The 14,076-nt window shown below is 41.4% G+C and overlaps 1 protein-coding gene across 2 annotated transcripts in view; it reads left to right on the top strand.

The window, feature by feature from the left end:
• Positions 1-14,076, top strand: part of TRPC3 (transient receptor potential cation channel subfamily C member 3) — a 57,922-nt gene that overhangs the window by 31,743 nt on the left and 12,103 nt on the right. For both annotated transcript variants that reach the window (XM_066384638.1, XM_066384646.1), the window contains exons 4-7: positions 1,127-1,291; positions 4,624-4,840; positions 6,266-6,499; positions 6,792-7,056. In XM_066384638.1, coding sequence (XP_066240735.1) covers positions 1,127-1,291; positions 4,624-4,840; positions 6,266-6,499; positions 6,792-7,056 — 881 coding nt within the window. The remainder of the gene's footprint in view (positions 1-1,126; positions 1,292-4,623; positions 4,841-6,265; positions 6,500-6,791; positions 7,057-14,076) is intronic.

Below are 14,076 nucleotides of genomic sequence, written 5' to 3'. Positions count from 1 at the left end.
GCCATTCTGCTCCCTGATGAGGGACAGGGACTTAGAGAAGTCCCAGCTCTTCTCAACAGATGCAGGCAGATGTGTTAGCAAAACCAGGTGGCAGAAGAAAACATGATGGCAGGGATGACGTAAGTATAATTTGCTCATGATTTCTGATTAGAATTCTAGTTATAAAAGCACTATGGGAGATAAATGTTTGTGGGGATTTTTTGTTGTTGTTGTTTTTGTTTTTTGCCTGTGATAGAGGAAGCAATAAAAAGAGGATAGCTTGCAGCCTGACCTGTGGTGGCGCAGTGGATAAAGCGTCGACCTGGAAATGCTGAGGTTGCCAGTTCGAAACCCTGGGCTTGCCTGGTCAAGGCACATATGGGAGTTGATGCTTCCAGCTCCTCCCCCCCTTCTCTCTCTCTCTGCCTCTCCTCTCTCTCTCTCTCTCTGTCTCTCCCTCTCCTCTCTAAAATGAATAAATAAATAAATAAATTTAAAGAGGATAGCTTGCTACTATAGAAAGGAAGTGACATGTGACCCCAGCTTCTGGAAGCCGTGCCCGAAGCCTGACACCTGCAGGTTCATGGGCTTTTGCTGGATCTTCTGCATATTTGCCGCGGTCCTGCCTGCAGACCCACAGGCTGCATCATGTGTATATCTTCACAAACGTCTAGTAGTTGCTACTGAAGCTTAACACATTTCACTTTTAGCCTACAATAGGTATAGTCTACAATAAACCAAATAATGTTTTTCTTTCCCACTTGAACTGAATGCAAGGAAGCTGGCAAACCGCATGGTAGGGGCACACATCCACAAAGGAAAGCGTATGCCACCCAGATTCCAGAAAGAAGCCTGTACATTAACAGAGAGTTCCCAACAGCCAGAGCCATGGTCAGGACAGCATCAGTTCTACCCTCTTGTTTCCACTTAGCTCTTCTATTAATTAGCTCTGAAGCAATCTGGAGACATAGAAGGGAGGTGACTGAGTATGTGGCCAGGACCTTCTAGTGCCTACATTCTGGGAATGTGCACATTAATATCTTTAGGACGTTATACTTAAACATTCAGCAGTGGAGCTGAGCTGTGGATGACAGCCTGGTAACCCGCCTCTCTCTCTCTCTCTCTCTCTCTCTATCTGTCCCACCAGTTTGTGGCTCACCCCAACTGCCAGCAGCAGCTGCTGACCATCTGGTACGAGAACCTGTCGGGGCTGCGGGAACAGACCATCGCCATCAAGTGTCTGGTTGTGCTGGTGGTGGCCTTGGGCCTTCCGTTCCTCGCCATCGGCTACTGGATCGCACCCTGCAGCCGGGTACTGCTTTTATTTCTTTTACATCCGTTTCCTCTGAGGTTGGTGTACCATGTCCTTTTGGATGAAAAATAATAATAATAAAGGAGGAAAAGGCTTCCGACTTAAGGCTCATAGCAGTTTCACCCTGAATGCTAATTGACTCAAGAACACGAATGCTGCTTTTTTAATGACTGGATCAGTTCAGCTAAGAAGTGATGAGGAAGGTTTCCAGGCCAGCAGGCGTGATCGCCTTTGCAGGCATCGAGTGCTTAGGCTTTTAAGATAAAACCCCTGTGGTGGATGGGAGGAAGAGCTGCAGGAGCAAAGTAGGATGTGTCCTGATTCTAGCGACAGCTTAATAAATAGAGAGCCCATGGGCCAGCCAAGGGAGGAAGGGACGCTGGTACCAAGACACAGTCAACCTGACCACCAGGGGGCGCCCGTCCGAACCTGTCCCAGCCCAGTTGCAAACGTGGAGTTATCCAAGAAAGTGTACCCCAGGTCCCCCTAAACTCTTTGCTCTTCTCCAAAAGAAAAAAAAAAGTTGTAGAATTGGGAGGACTCTAGGGCTTTGGAATTTTTAGGTGGTTGACCTATTTGGTCTTGCTTGCATCATTTTGTTCACGACCTGTCTTCCCCCCTCCACTAGCCAGTCCAAAGAGGGCCACTGCACAAGACGGGAAAGGAATAGTGGTCGTGCTTACAGATTCTGCATTAGGTTAATCAAGGGCTCTGCCCGGGAGAAAACACTGCTCTGAGATCCTTAAATCCTGTTCTTAGATTCTGAAACCTGGTTTTCTTTACATCAGAGGCAGTTTTGGGGCAACGTGGGTCAAGGCCACCTAGGAAGGAACCTGGGAATCCGTCATCTCGGTTCCCGCAGGCTCCCTGGCACAGTCCTGCTCCGCAGGCCCCGTACATGTGCTGGAATCTTCATCTGTCTCACCTCGTGCTTGAGCTGCCCATGCACTTGAAGGCAGATAGTTTGTCATTTTGATCGGTTTTGATGACTTAACTGAGTGCCTTTATTATGTATCATGGAAAAGTATCTCAGGATTCCTTAAATGCAGGAGCGCTTAAGACTAAAACACGGTAAATAATGGGAGAGAGCCCGCCTTAAAGCAAAAATCATATCCCACCCAAATAATTTCCCTTTCGGGGAAAAAAGGAATTGGAGTCCAAGTGTAGATGTGTTTGTCTCAGAGGGCAGTTTCATTGGTGGAAACGTTACATCAGGTCTGGAGTGGGCATCTTCTGTCTGCCCCCCACCCCTCACCCCCGCCCCCACCCCAGTTTCTCTCAGCTCATAGAGGTGCAGCTCCTGGCATGGGAACTCTGCGCAGCAGAGAAGGGGAGAGAGGGAACTGAGTTGTTTCTACGTTCATTTATACCTGCTGTGTACCATCTACCCAATAGTCAAAAGACGACCTAGCAAGAATTCTCTGCACGTATTTCATTTTTAGGACAGGCATGCTGCTTTCTCTTCATGTTATTTGAAGTTTTAAAAGGTCAACCTTTGGGAGATTTAGCAACTACCAAGAAATCATTCAGTGCTATGAATGAGCTACACCCCCCCCCCCTTCCCCTGTCCCTGCAACATACAGCTGCCACAGAGTGATATGTGAAAGTACTGTTTGTTTTCCTGTAGGAAATGCAACATTTGTCTGCGTGCATTCTCGGTCAGTCCCGGGAGTGCTTGGCGGTTGCTGGGTTATTTGTTGACATCAAGTTAAGCTTGTGGACGTGCAAAAAGATTTGTTTGAATTTTCAGTATTTTGAATGTGAACCTTGGTACTTTTTAAGGTCACAGACTGAGTTTAAAAGTAGTTTAGAACGTGTAGATTGGAGAGCGTATTTGATAAATCTACTGAATGTACCTAATCCGTGGACTGCGGAAGCCCTGGGGACAAGAGGAATTGTTTTTCATTTCTCCTAGAACATTGGGCTTTTCAGGACATCCCATCACATGGGATTTTAAAGGCGTTACCTTAAAATAATTATTAACTGAACTTTAAGATGCTCTGGTATGATTTACATGATTTTCCAAGCTTTCAATTAAATTAGCCTACTTAGAGGTTTTAATTATTGTGTGTAGTTCCCTCTTCTAACTGGGATAGTAACAGATAAAATATCTGTCCTGATTATAGTCTTTTCTGCCTCTTTTTTTTTCTTAGCATACAAAGCATAACTTGACTTTGGAACATTTAGAAATGAGAACTAAAATTTACTTCCATAGCAGTAAGATGTTTTTCATCTTCAAAGAGTTTTTCATGTGCTATGGACATGGAATAACATTCCAATTACAAATCAGTACAGGATGACATACGACAGAATTGGAATTTTGTTTCCAAGACTCTGAAACTTTGACATTGTGTAGACTTTCAATGTAAACATCGGGATAACCAGCAGAGGCCCGGTGACTTCCAGAAATGCATCTGTGAGGGAGTGCTGTATATTCTAAGACAAATTGGATACTTAGAAACAATAAAATTTGAGTACTTCTTAAAATTATTTTTGGAGGAAGCATACCCTAAAAGGTGTAATTTTCACAATGTATCACTCTTCGGACACAGAAGCAAAGCTTTGAAAGTGTTCTCATTTCATTTTTAAAAATCCTGTTATAGTCCTTTTTGTTACATCCTAGCGAGAAAGGCCACAGCAGACCCAAAGTGAATTTTATAAGTTTTATTGCAGACCTGCACAGGGACTGCAGGCAACCCATGCAAGGGAGCACTGCAGCCCCCCAAACCTGCGCAGGGACTGCAGGCAACCCACGCCTCCGAAGAGACTGGAGTACTGCAGCCCCCCAAACCTGCGCAGGGACTGCAGGTAACCCACACAGGGGAACACTGCAGCCCCCCAAACTCCGAAGAGACTGGAGCACTGCAGCCCCCCAAACCTGCGCAGGGACTGCAGGCAACCCACGCCTCCGAAGAGACTGGAGCACTGCAGCCAACCAAACCTGCACAGCCAACAAACTGCGCAGGGACTGCAGCCCCCCAAACCTGCACAGGGACTGCAGCTCCGAGCTTCTAAAATGGCTGCTTTTTATAGGGTGGCTGTCTAGGATGAGCAAGCATCATACAGAAGCTGATGTGGCTGTTAGTCATTGGCTAGGGAGGTCGTGCACAGTTACGGGGGGGGTATTGCTCAGTGGAGAATTTCAAACATAAACTTCTGATAAGGGTCTCTGACTCAATGCAGGATGTTGCTGAACTCTTTGTTCTCAGCGTCACAGGGACCTTGTACACTCTTGGCAGCCCCAGCATGTCAGTACTCCCTGAATCTAACACTTTTCACAAGTGGAGGCCAGATTTTAAAAACTTAAAAGTTTTCTCTCTGTCTTGCGCCAGCTGGGGAAGGTCCTGCGCAGCCCCTTTATGAAGTTCGTGGCACACGCTGCTTCTTTCATCATCTTCCTGGGCCTGCTGGTGTTCAACGCCTCCGACAGGTTCGAAGGCATTAGCACGCTGCCGAACGTCACGGTCATTGACTATCCCAAGCAGATCTTCAGGGTCAAGACCACACAGTTCACATGGACTGAGATGCTCATTATGGTTTGGGTTCTCGGTAAGCCTTGGATTTTAAGTACTCTAGATTTCTACCCCCCAAAAATAGTGTCTATATAATGGTTGTCATTTTCTACTTAAAATGATAGTTGACATGATATTGCTATTATAGCAATATCACCATTGTTAGAATAGCAAAATAATCAAATAATTTGTCAGCTTGATAATGCTAACAGGTATCCTAACAGTAAATTAAAAAAATTTTTTTGATGAGTAGCATGAGCCTAATATTAATATATTATGTTTCAGAAATCTAACTTCAATTATTGAATAAAATGTAAGTTTTATGTTTTTTTTTTTAATGTGACTCACTGGGATGGTAAAATATTTAACTAGAATTCTTGTGAAGTAACCCCAGGGACTGTGAACAAATGACTAAAGAACATCGATATCATTTTAGTTTTAGAGATTTTAGGAGATTGTCCTTTCTCAGAATGTTTGTTACTTCGCCTCACAACAGCCCGCTTTCGAATAGTTAGCTGTATTAAAGGAAACATTTTAGGCCATGTGAGGAAAAAACATAAAAATAGTGGAGATTGGAACCAGTCTACCTACTACTCACTAATCCACAGGCATTTTTATAGATTCTGTTGCACCTGGTTAGAGTTCCTTAGTGTCTTCTCAGTCCCTGATTAGATAGGTTGGCTCATTGCTCTCCTTCACTCCAGTGGCTCCCATCTGGACCACGTCATTATTTTATACAGTTTATCTTGAGCCATTACATTTCTCTTCAAAACCCCACCATCTTTTCCCCTTCTGTAGTCAAGACAAGGAGCATTTTGTCCTCTCCCTTGGAACGGCATTCTCCGCTTACGGGGTCTTGGTGACCCCCGAGCCTTCCTGCGGAAGGGTATCTCCTTGGTCCGGCGACGTTCCTCAGTTCCCCAGCGTGGAGCTGAAAATGAGGAGAGGGGTCGAGGGAGTGATGAAAGCCTTCCTGGATGAAGGGAAGCCGTTCTTGTGAAAAGTCTACAGGAAGATGTTCATTTGGGGGGCTATGTCTCCAGTCATCACTAGGGTTTGATAATGAACCTATGTAATTTTTGGAAGATGAATTTTTCCTTTCCTCCAAAAAGTCTTGTGGGGCAAAACCAGTTGACTTGTGGAGCCTCCCTAGCATATTTCCTCCATCCCGCCCTTGCCCGCTCTGCCTTGGTGGCAGCATTTCTGGGCCCACACATGGAGGGAGGCGTGTTTCCCTGAATCCTCCCTTGGTGGAGTGAGTCATTCCTGTAGTGGAAGAAGCAGAGTTCTTTCATGAACTCTGCCTAGCAAGCTGGACAGTCTGTGCTGTGTGGTCCCTGGTCGGGTGCCCGCTTCACGCACGGGGGGCCCTGGTGTAGGCGGGGACAGGCGGAGGACCATAGAAGAGCTTCTTGGGCTACGCTTAGAGCCTAACGCGTCCCCTCCGTGTGTGTTGTGACAGGGATGATGTGGTCTGAGTGTAAGGAGCTCTGGCTGGAGGGACCCAGGGAATACATCTTGCAGCTGTGGAACGTGCTGGACTTTGGGATGCTCTCGATCTTCATCGCCGCGTTCACGGCCAGATTCCTCGCTTTCCTGCAGGCGACAAAAGCACAGCAGTATGTGGACAGCAATGTCCATGAGAGCGACCTCAGCGAAGTCACCCTTCCCCCAGACATAAAGTACTTCACTTACGGTGAGTCAGGAGCTGCTCGATGTGACGTCAGCCTGGCATCTTCGTAATAGTGTTTTCTCCATGGAAATGGTTCTTTGGAACGGAGAATTCGTTATGTTTCTGATCTGACATGACAAGTAGCACCCAAGCCACTCATGACATGTAGAGTTGCTTCAATGGTGCTATTCTTAACCACTTACCTACGAAATGGAGCCTATGTCAGGTATTGACTTTGCGTAGTTAGCAATGTATAGAGAGTTCCATTTTTCATCTTTCTCTCTCTCTCTCTCTCTTTCTCACTCCCTCTTTCCAGCCAGAGATAAGTGGGTCCCTTCTGACCCTCAGATCATATCTGAGGGCCTCTACGCCATCGCTGTCGTGCTCAGCTTCTCGCGGATCGCCTACATCCTCCCGGCCAACGAGAGTTTCGGCCCCCTGCAGATCTCTCTGGGCAGAACGGTGAAGGACATCTTCAAGTTCATGGTCCTCTTCATCATGGTGTTTCTGGCCTTTATGATCGGCATGTTCATACTCTACTCTTACTACCTTGGAGCGAAAGTAAATGCTGCTTTTACCACGTAAGTAGGAGATCTTACAGAAGTGGTATAATGCAGAGAGGCCCTTACTGTGTCTAGAAGAAGCAAAGGAAAGATTTCAATGATATTTGAAATAATGAAGATGTTTTTAAGAGCAGAAAATAATCCACTAGAAATGTGAGTGGCCTATGTATAATTACGTTGCTCCAAGCACTCCTCTCTCTGAATTTAGTGAGCGTTGGACCATAGAATGAATCAGAATTCAGGAAAATCTTCTATGGAATTGGCTATCTTGAGAGAGTTGAGTAATAAAATTTTAACATTGGATGCCTCTTACATTATGGATGATATTAAATTTAGTTACATCGTTTGGTAGACATTACTGTTATTTCAAAAAAGAAGCACTCGCTCTTATTTTAATGTATCGTTAATTAGTCCACGGAGTTGAGCAGGAGAAATTACTGCTAAATGTGTGTAGCCTGCTATAATGGTAGTTCTGTTTCCTTTCTTGGGTCATACTGATTTCCACCCTGGAGACTCACCTTTCCCAGAAAGTCTTCCTTGATTAAGCTTCCTTAGTCTTAGTCCTTTTTAAATTCTCTCAGCAGGGAGACACCCAGACTGTGAGATTCCCTGTCGCCCATCTGGGTGTGATTGTCATGGGGGTGGCCCTCCCTCTGGACTGCAGTCCTTGCAAGTGGGGAGGTCATAACCCTCCTGGCTCCCTCTGTCTCCTGTAATGTTACATTGGAAAACAGTGAGACCGTCAGCAAGTTCCCTATAGACTAAGATAGAATCTCATGCCCTCCCAGGCATCCAGTTGTTTTGAAATGAGTATTTTCACATAGTTAATGTAGAGCAGGTCTTAGGGGCAAAAGAACTGAAGCTTGCTCTTGCTTTCAAAGAAGAGCTCTGTTTGAACCCAGCGGGGAGGGCAGAGCGACCTGGCACACTATACCGCCCCTTGGAACTCTGGGAACTCCCTTACTACCTCAACGTTTTATTCACAGTTCTGCATGGGGACGGGCAGCCTGATATCATGGGAAGAATGTGGGCTTGAAAATCAGCCAGACCTAGATGCACATGCAAGTTCTGCTGGTCTCGAGCTGTGGCCTTGATTGAATTATTTCATGTTTCTCTGAGTCAGTTTCCTCATTCTTTAATAATAAGCACAAGAAAGGTTGAAATCAGGTCACCAGGTTACATAAGGTAATTGATAGACAGCCTCTTGCCCACAGCAGGAGCTCCGGACCTGTCAGCATCCCCTCCTTCTTACCTTCTCCTCCCCCCACCCAGATAGAGTCTCTGCTCTGTATAGAGTCAGAGAGAACGAAGGCTGGGGTGGGGTTGCAAAGGAGCATGGGGAAGAAGGTGGGGAAATTTGTGACACTGTTAAGGGCAGGAACAAGGAGGCTGTGTTTCTTCTGTCTCCTTCTAGCACCTGTGCTATGATATCACAGGATCGAATATTTTATAATAGAGATATCTCTGTAGGAACAGGAATCTTTTATTCCGGCCTCTAGCCCCAGGGTCTAGCACAACTTCTAGAACAGAATAGGTGCTCCAATAGTGTTGGTTGAATGAATGAATGAATAAATGATGAGTACTAAATTCTATAAATCTATAGGAATGGTTATTTAGAATCTGTTATAAGAAGTTTTTTTAAAAAGTTGTGATCTTTCTTTAGAAAAAAAAAGGGACTTACTTTTTTTTTTAAAATAGTTTTATTTTTTTAATGGGGCGACATCAATAAATCAGGATACATATATTCAAAGATAACAAGTCCAGGTTATTTTGTCGTTCAATTATGTTGCATACCCATCACCCAAAGTCAGATTGTCCTCTGTCACCTTCTATCTAGTTTTCTTTGTGCCCCTCCCCCTCCCCCTTTCCCTATCCCTTTCCCCCTCCCCCCATAACCACCACACTCTTATCAATGTCTCTTAGTCTCACTTTTATGTCCCACCTACGTATGGAATAATGCAGTTCCTGGTTTTTTCTGATTTACTTATTTCGCTTCGTATCATGTTAACAAGATCCCACCATTTTGCTGTAAATGATCCGATGTCATCATTTCTTATGGCTGAGTAGTATTCCATGGTGTATATGTGCCACATCTTCTTTATCCAGTCATCTATTGACGGGCTTTTTGGTTGTTTCCATGTCCTGGCCACTGTGAACAATGCTGCAATGAACATGGGGCTGCATGTGTCTTTACGTATCAATGTTTCTGAGTTTTGGGGGTATATACCCTGTAGACGGATTGCTGGGTCATAAGGTAGTTCTATTATCAGTTTTATGAGGAACCACCATACTTTCTTCTATAATGGTTGTACTACTTTACATTCCCACCAACAGTGAATGAGGGTTCCTTTTTCTCCACAGCCTCTCCAACATTTGCTATTACCTGTCTTGTTAATAATAGCTAATCTAACAGGTGTGAGGTGGTATCTCATTGCAGTTTTGATTTGCATTTCTCTAATAGCTAAAGAAGATGAGCATCTTTTCATATATCTGTTGGCCATTTGTATTTCTTCCTGGGAGAAGTGTCTGTTCATGTCCTCTTCCCATTTTTTTTATTGGATTGTTTATTTGTTTGTTGTTGAGTTTTATGAGTTCTTTGTATATTTTGGATATTAGGCCCTTATCTGAGCTGTTGTTTGAAAATATCATTTCCCATTTAGTTGGCTTTCTGTTTATTTTGTTATCAGTTTCTCTTGCTGAGCAAAAACTTCTTAGTCTGATGTAGTCCCATTCATTAATTTTTGCCTTCACTTCTCTTGCCTTTGGAGTCAAATTCATAAAATGCTCTTTAAAACCCAGGTCCATGAGTTGAGTACCTATGTCTTCTTCTATGTACTTAATTGTTTCAGGGCTTGTGTTTAGACCTTTGATCCATTTTGAGTTAATTTTAGTACAGGGGGACAAACTGTAGTCCAGTTCCATTCTTCTGCATGTGGCTTTCCAGTTTTCCCAGCACAGTTTATTGAAGAGGCTTTCTTTTCTCCATTGTGTGTTGTTGGCCCCTTTATCAAAAATTATTTGACTATATATATGTGGTTTTATTTCTGGACTTTCTATTCTGTTTCATTGGTCTGAGTGTCTATTTTTCTGCCAATACCATGCTGTTTTGATTGTCGTGGCCCTATAATATAGTTTGAAGTCAGGTATAGTAATGCCCCCAGCTTCATTCTTTTTCTTAAGGATTGCTTTGGCTATTCGGGTTTTTTTATAGTTCCATGTAAATCTGATAATTTTTTGCTCTATTTCTTTAAAAAATATCATTGGAATTTTGATGGGAATTGTATTAAATTTGTATATTGCTTTGGGTAATATGGCCATCTTGATTATATTTATTCTTCCTAACCAAGAATAAGGTATATTCTTCCATCTCATTATATCTTTTTCGATTTCCCTTAACAATGGTTTATAGTTTTCATTATATAAGTCCTTTACATTCTTTGTTATGTTTATTCCTAAGTATTTTATTTTTTTTTATTGCAATCGTGAAGGGGATTATTCTTTTGAGTTCGTTCTCAATTGTTTCATTGTTGGCATATAGAAAGGCTATTGACTTCTGTATGTTAATTTTGTATCCTGTGACCTTACTGTATTGGCTTATTGTTTCTAGTAGTCTTTTTGTGGATTCTTTGGGGTTTTCGATGTATAGGATCATATCATCTGCAAAAAGTGATACCTTTACTTCTTCTTTTCCGATATGGATACCTTTAATTTCTTTGTCTTGTCTGATTGCTCTGGCTAGAACCTCTAGTACCACATTAAATAAGAGTGGAGAGAGTGGACAACCCTGTCTTGTTCCTGATTTAAGGGGGAAAGCCTTCAGTTTAGTGCCATTTAATATGATGTTAGCTGATGGTTTATCATATATGGCCTTTATCATGTTGAGATATTTTCCTTCTATACCCATTTTGTTGAGAGTCTTAAACATAAAATTGTGTTGTATTTTATCAAAAGCCTTTTCTGCGTCTATTGATAAGATCATGCGGTTTTTGTTCTTTGTTTTGTTGATATGGTGTATTACGTTAACCGTTTTACATATGTTGAACCATCCTTGAGATTCTGGGATGAATCCCACTTGATCATGATGTATTATTTTTTTAATATGTTGTTGTATTTGATTTGCTAGTATTTTAGCATCTGTATTCATTAAAGATATTGGTCTGTAGTTTTCTTTTTTTGTGCCATCCTTGCCTGGTTTTGGTATGAGGGTTATGTTGGCCTCATAAAATGTGTTTGGAAGTATTGCTTCTTCTTCAATTTTTTGGAAGACTTTGAGTAGAATAAGTCTTCTTTGAATGTTTGATAAAATTCGCTGGTATAGCCGTCAGGGCCTGGACTTTTATTTTTGGGGAGGTTTTTAATGTTTTTTTCTATTTCTTCTCTACTAATAGGTCTGTTTAGGCTTTCTGCTTCTTCTTGACTCAGTCTAGGAAGGTTGTATTTTTCTAGGAATTTATCCATTTCTTCTAGGTTGTTGAGTTTAGTGGCATAAAGTTTTTCATAGTATTCTACAATAATTCTTTGTATATCTACGGTGTCCGTGGTGATTTCTCCTCTTTCATTTTGGATTTTGTTTATATGAGTTCTTTCTCTTTTTTCCTTGGTAAGTCTTGCCAAAAGTTTGTCAATTTTGTTGATCTTTTCAAAGAACCAGCTCCTTGTTCTATTAATTTTTTCTATAGTTTTTCTGTTCTCTATTTCATTTATTTCTGCTCTGATTTTTATTATCTCCTTTCTTCGGTTGGTTTTGGGTTGTCTTTGTTCTTCTTTTTCCAGTTCCTTAAGGTGTGAAGTTAAGTGGTTCACTTGGGCTCTCTCTTGTTTGTTCATATATGCCTGAAGTGATATGAACTTCCCTCTTATCACTGCTTTTGCTGCATCCCATAGATTCTGATATGTCGTATTGTCATTTTCATTAGTCTGTATATATCTTTTGATCTCTGCGCTTATTTCTTCTTTGACCCATTCATTTTTTAAAAGTATGTTGTTTAGTTTCCACATTTTTGTGGAGTTTTTTTTTCTCTTTTTTGCAGTTGAATTCTAGTTTCAAGGCTTTATGATCAGAAAATATGCTTGGTACAACTTCAATTTTTCTGAATTTGCTGATGTTGTTTTTGTGGCCCAACATATGGTCAATTCTTGAGAATGATTCATGTACACTGGAGAAAAATGTATACTCTGTCACTTTGGGATGAAATGTCCTGTAGATGTCTATCATATCCAGGTGCTCTAGTGTTTTGTTTAAGGCCAATATATCTTTGTTGATTCTCTATTTGGATGATCGATCTAGAGCCAGCAGCGGTATATTGAGGTCTCCAAGTATGATTGTATTTTTGTTTTAAGGTCAATAAGTAGCTGTCTTATATATTTTGGTGCTCCTTGGTTTGGTGCATATATATTAAGGATTATGTCTTCTTGATTCAGTGTCCCCTTAGCCATTATGAAATGGCCATTTTTGTCTCTGAGTACTTTTGCTGTCTTGTAGTCAGCATTATCCGATATGATTATTGCTATGCCTGCTTTTTTTTGGATGTTATTTGCTTGGAGTATTGTTTTCCAGCCTTTCACTTTGAATTTGTTTTTATCCTTGTTACTTAGATGAGTTTCCTGTAGGCAGCATACAGTTGGATTTTCTTTTTTAATCCATTCTGCTACTCTGTGCCTTTTTATTGGTGAGTTTAATCTGTTTACATTTAGTGTAATTATTGACACTTGTGAGTTTCCTATTGCCATTTTATATATTGCTTTCTGTTAGTTTTGTGTCTTGTTGGATCCTTCTCTTTCGTTTTTCTATCTTTTGTTTTTATTTGGTTGTATTCCATACATCTTTCCTCTGTTGCTATCTTTTTTATCTCATGTGCTTCTGTGGTGGTTTTTTCAATGGTGGTTACCTTTAAGTAATGAAAAGGGTTCCTACCCTGTTCATTGTAGCGAACTATTTTGTGAGTACTTTTGCACTCCATCGTCCTTTGCTACTGTTAATCTCCATCCTCTCCTCCCCTTTCTTTTTGTTGTTGTCACAGTTTAAATTTGGTTTTATTGTGTTCTTCTTGGAGCTTTTACTTGTGGCTTTGTTTTTTTTTTTTTGTTCTTTGTATCTGATTGGAGAACCCCCTTTAGTAATTCCTGGAGTGGGGGTTTTCTGATGATAAATTCCCTCATCTTTTCTGTATCTGTGAATGTTTTTATTTCTCCTTCATATTTGAAGGATAGCTTTGATGGGTATAGTATTCGTGGCTGAAAGTTCCTCTCTTTCAGGACTTTAAATATTGGGGTCCACTCTCTTCTAGCTTGTAGAGTTTCTGCTGAGAAATCTGATGATAATCTAATGGGCCTTCCTTTATATGTTGTATTCTTCTTTTCCCTGGCTGCCTTGAGAATTTTTTCTTTGCCGTTGGTTTGTTCCAATTTCATTGTGATGCGCCTTGGAGTAGGTTTGTTGGGGTTAAGAAAACTCGGAGTTCTGTTTGCTTCTTGAATTTGAGGCTTTAGTTCTTTCCACAGGCTTGGGAAGTTCTCATCTATTATTTGTTTGAGTATGTTCTCCATTCCATTTTCTCTCTCTTCTCCCTCTGATATACCTATTATTCTTATGTTATTCTTTTTGCTGAAGTCAGATAATTCCTGTAGGGCTATCTCATTTTTTTTAATTTTTGAGTCTCTTTCTTCTCTCTGTTGTGCCTCAAGTTGCTTGTCTTCTATTTCACTAATCCTACCTTCTATCTGACCTGTTCTATTAGCTAAGCTTGTTACCTCGTTTTTCAGCTCGTGAATTGAGTTTTTCATCTCTGTTTGATTTGTTTTTATAGTTTCAATTTCCTTGGAAATATATTCTTTGTGTTCATTGAGTTGTTTTCTGAGCTCCCTAAATTGCCTTTCTGTGTTTTCCTGTATATCTCGGAGTATTTTTAGGATTTCTATCTTGAATTCTCTGTCATTTAGCTCCAAGGTTTCCAATATATTAAATTTTTTCTCCATAGATTTTTCCTCATCTATCTGTTATCTCTCTTTCTTTTGTATCCATGATATTCGATTTTCTCT

This window comes from Saccopteryx leptura, chromosome 1, assembly GCF_036850995.1.
Source record: "Saccopteryx leptura isolate mSacLep1 chromosome 1, mSacLep1_pri_phased_curated, whole genome shotgun sequence".
In the NCBI taxonomy this organism is placed as follows: Eukaryota; Metazoa; Chordata; class Mammalia; order Chiroptera; family Emballonuridae; genus Saccopteryx; species Saccopteryx leptura.
Note: the sequence above shows the minus strand (reverse complement) of the source record. Positions and strands in the feature narration are given on the sequence as shown.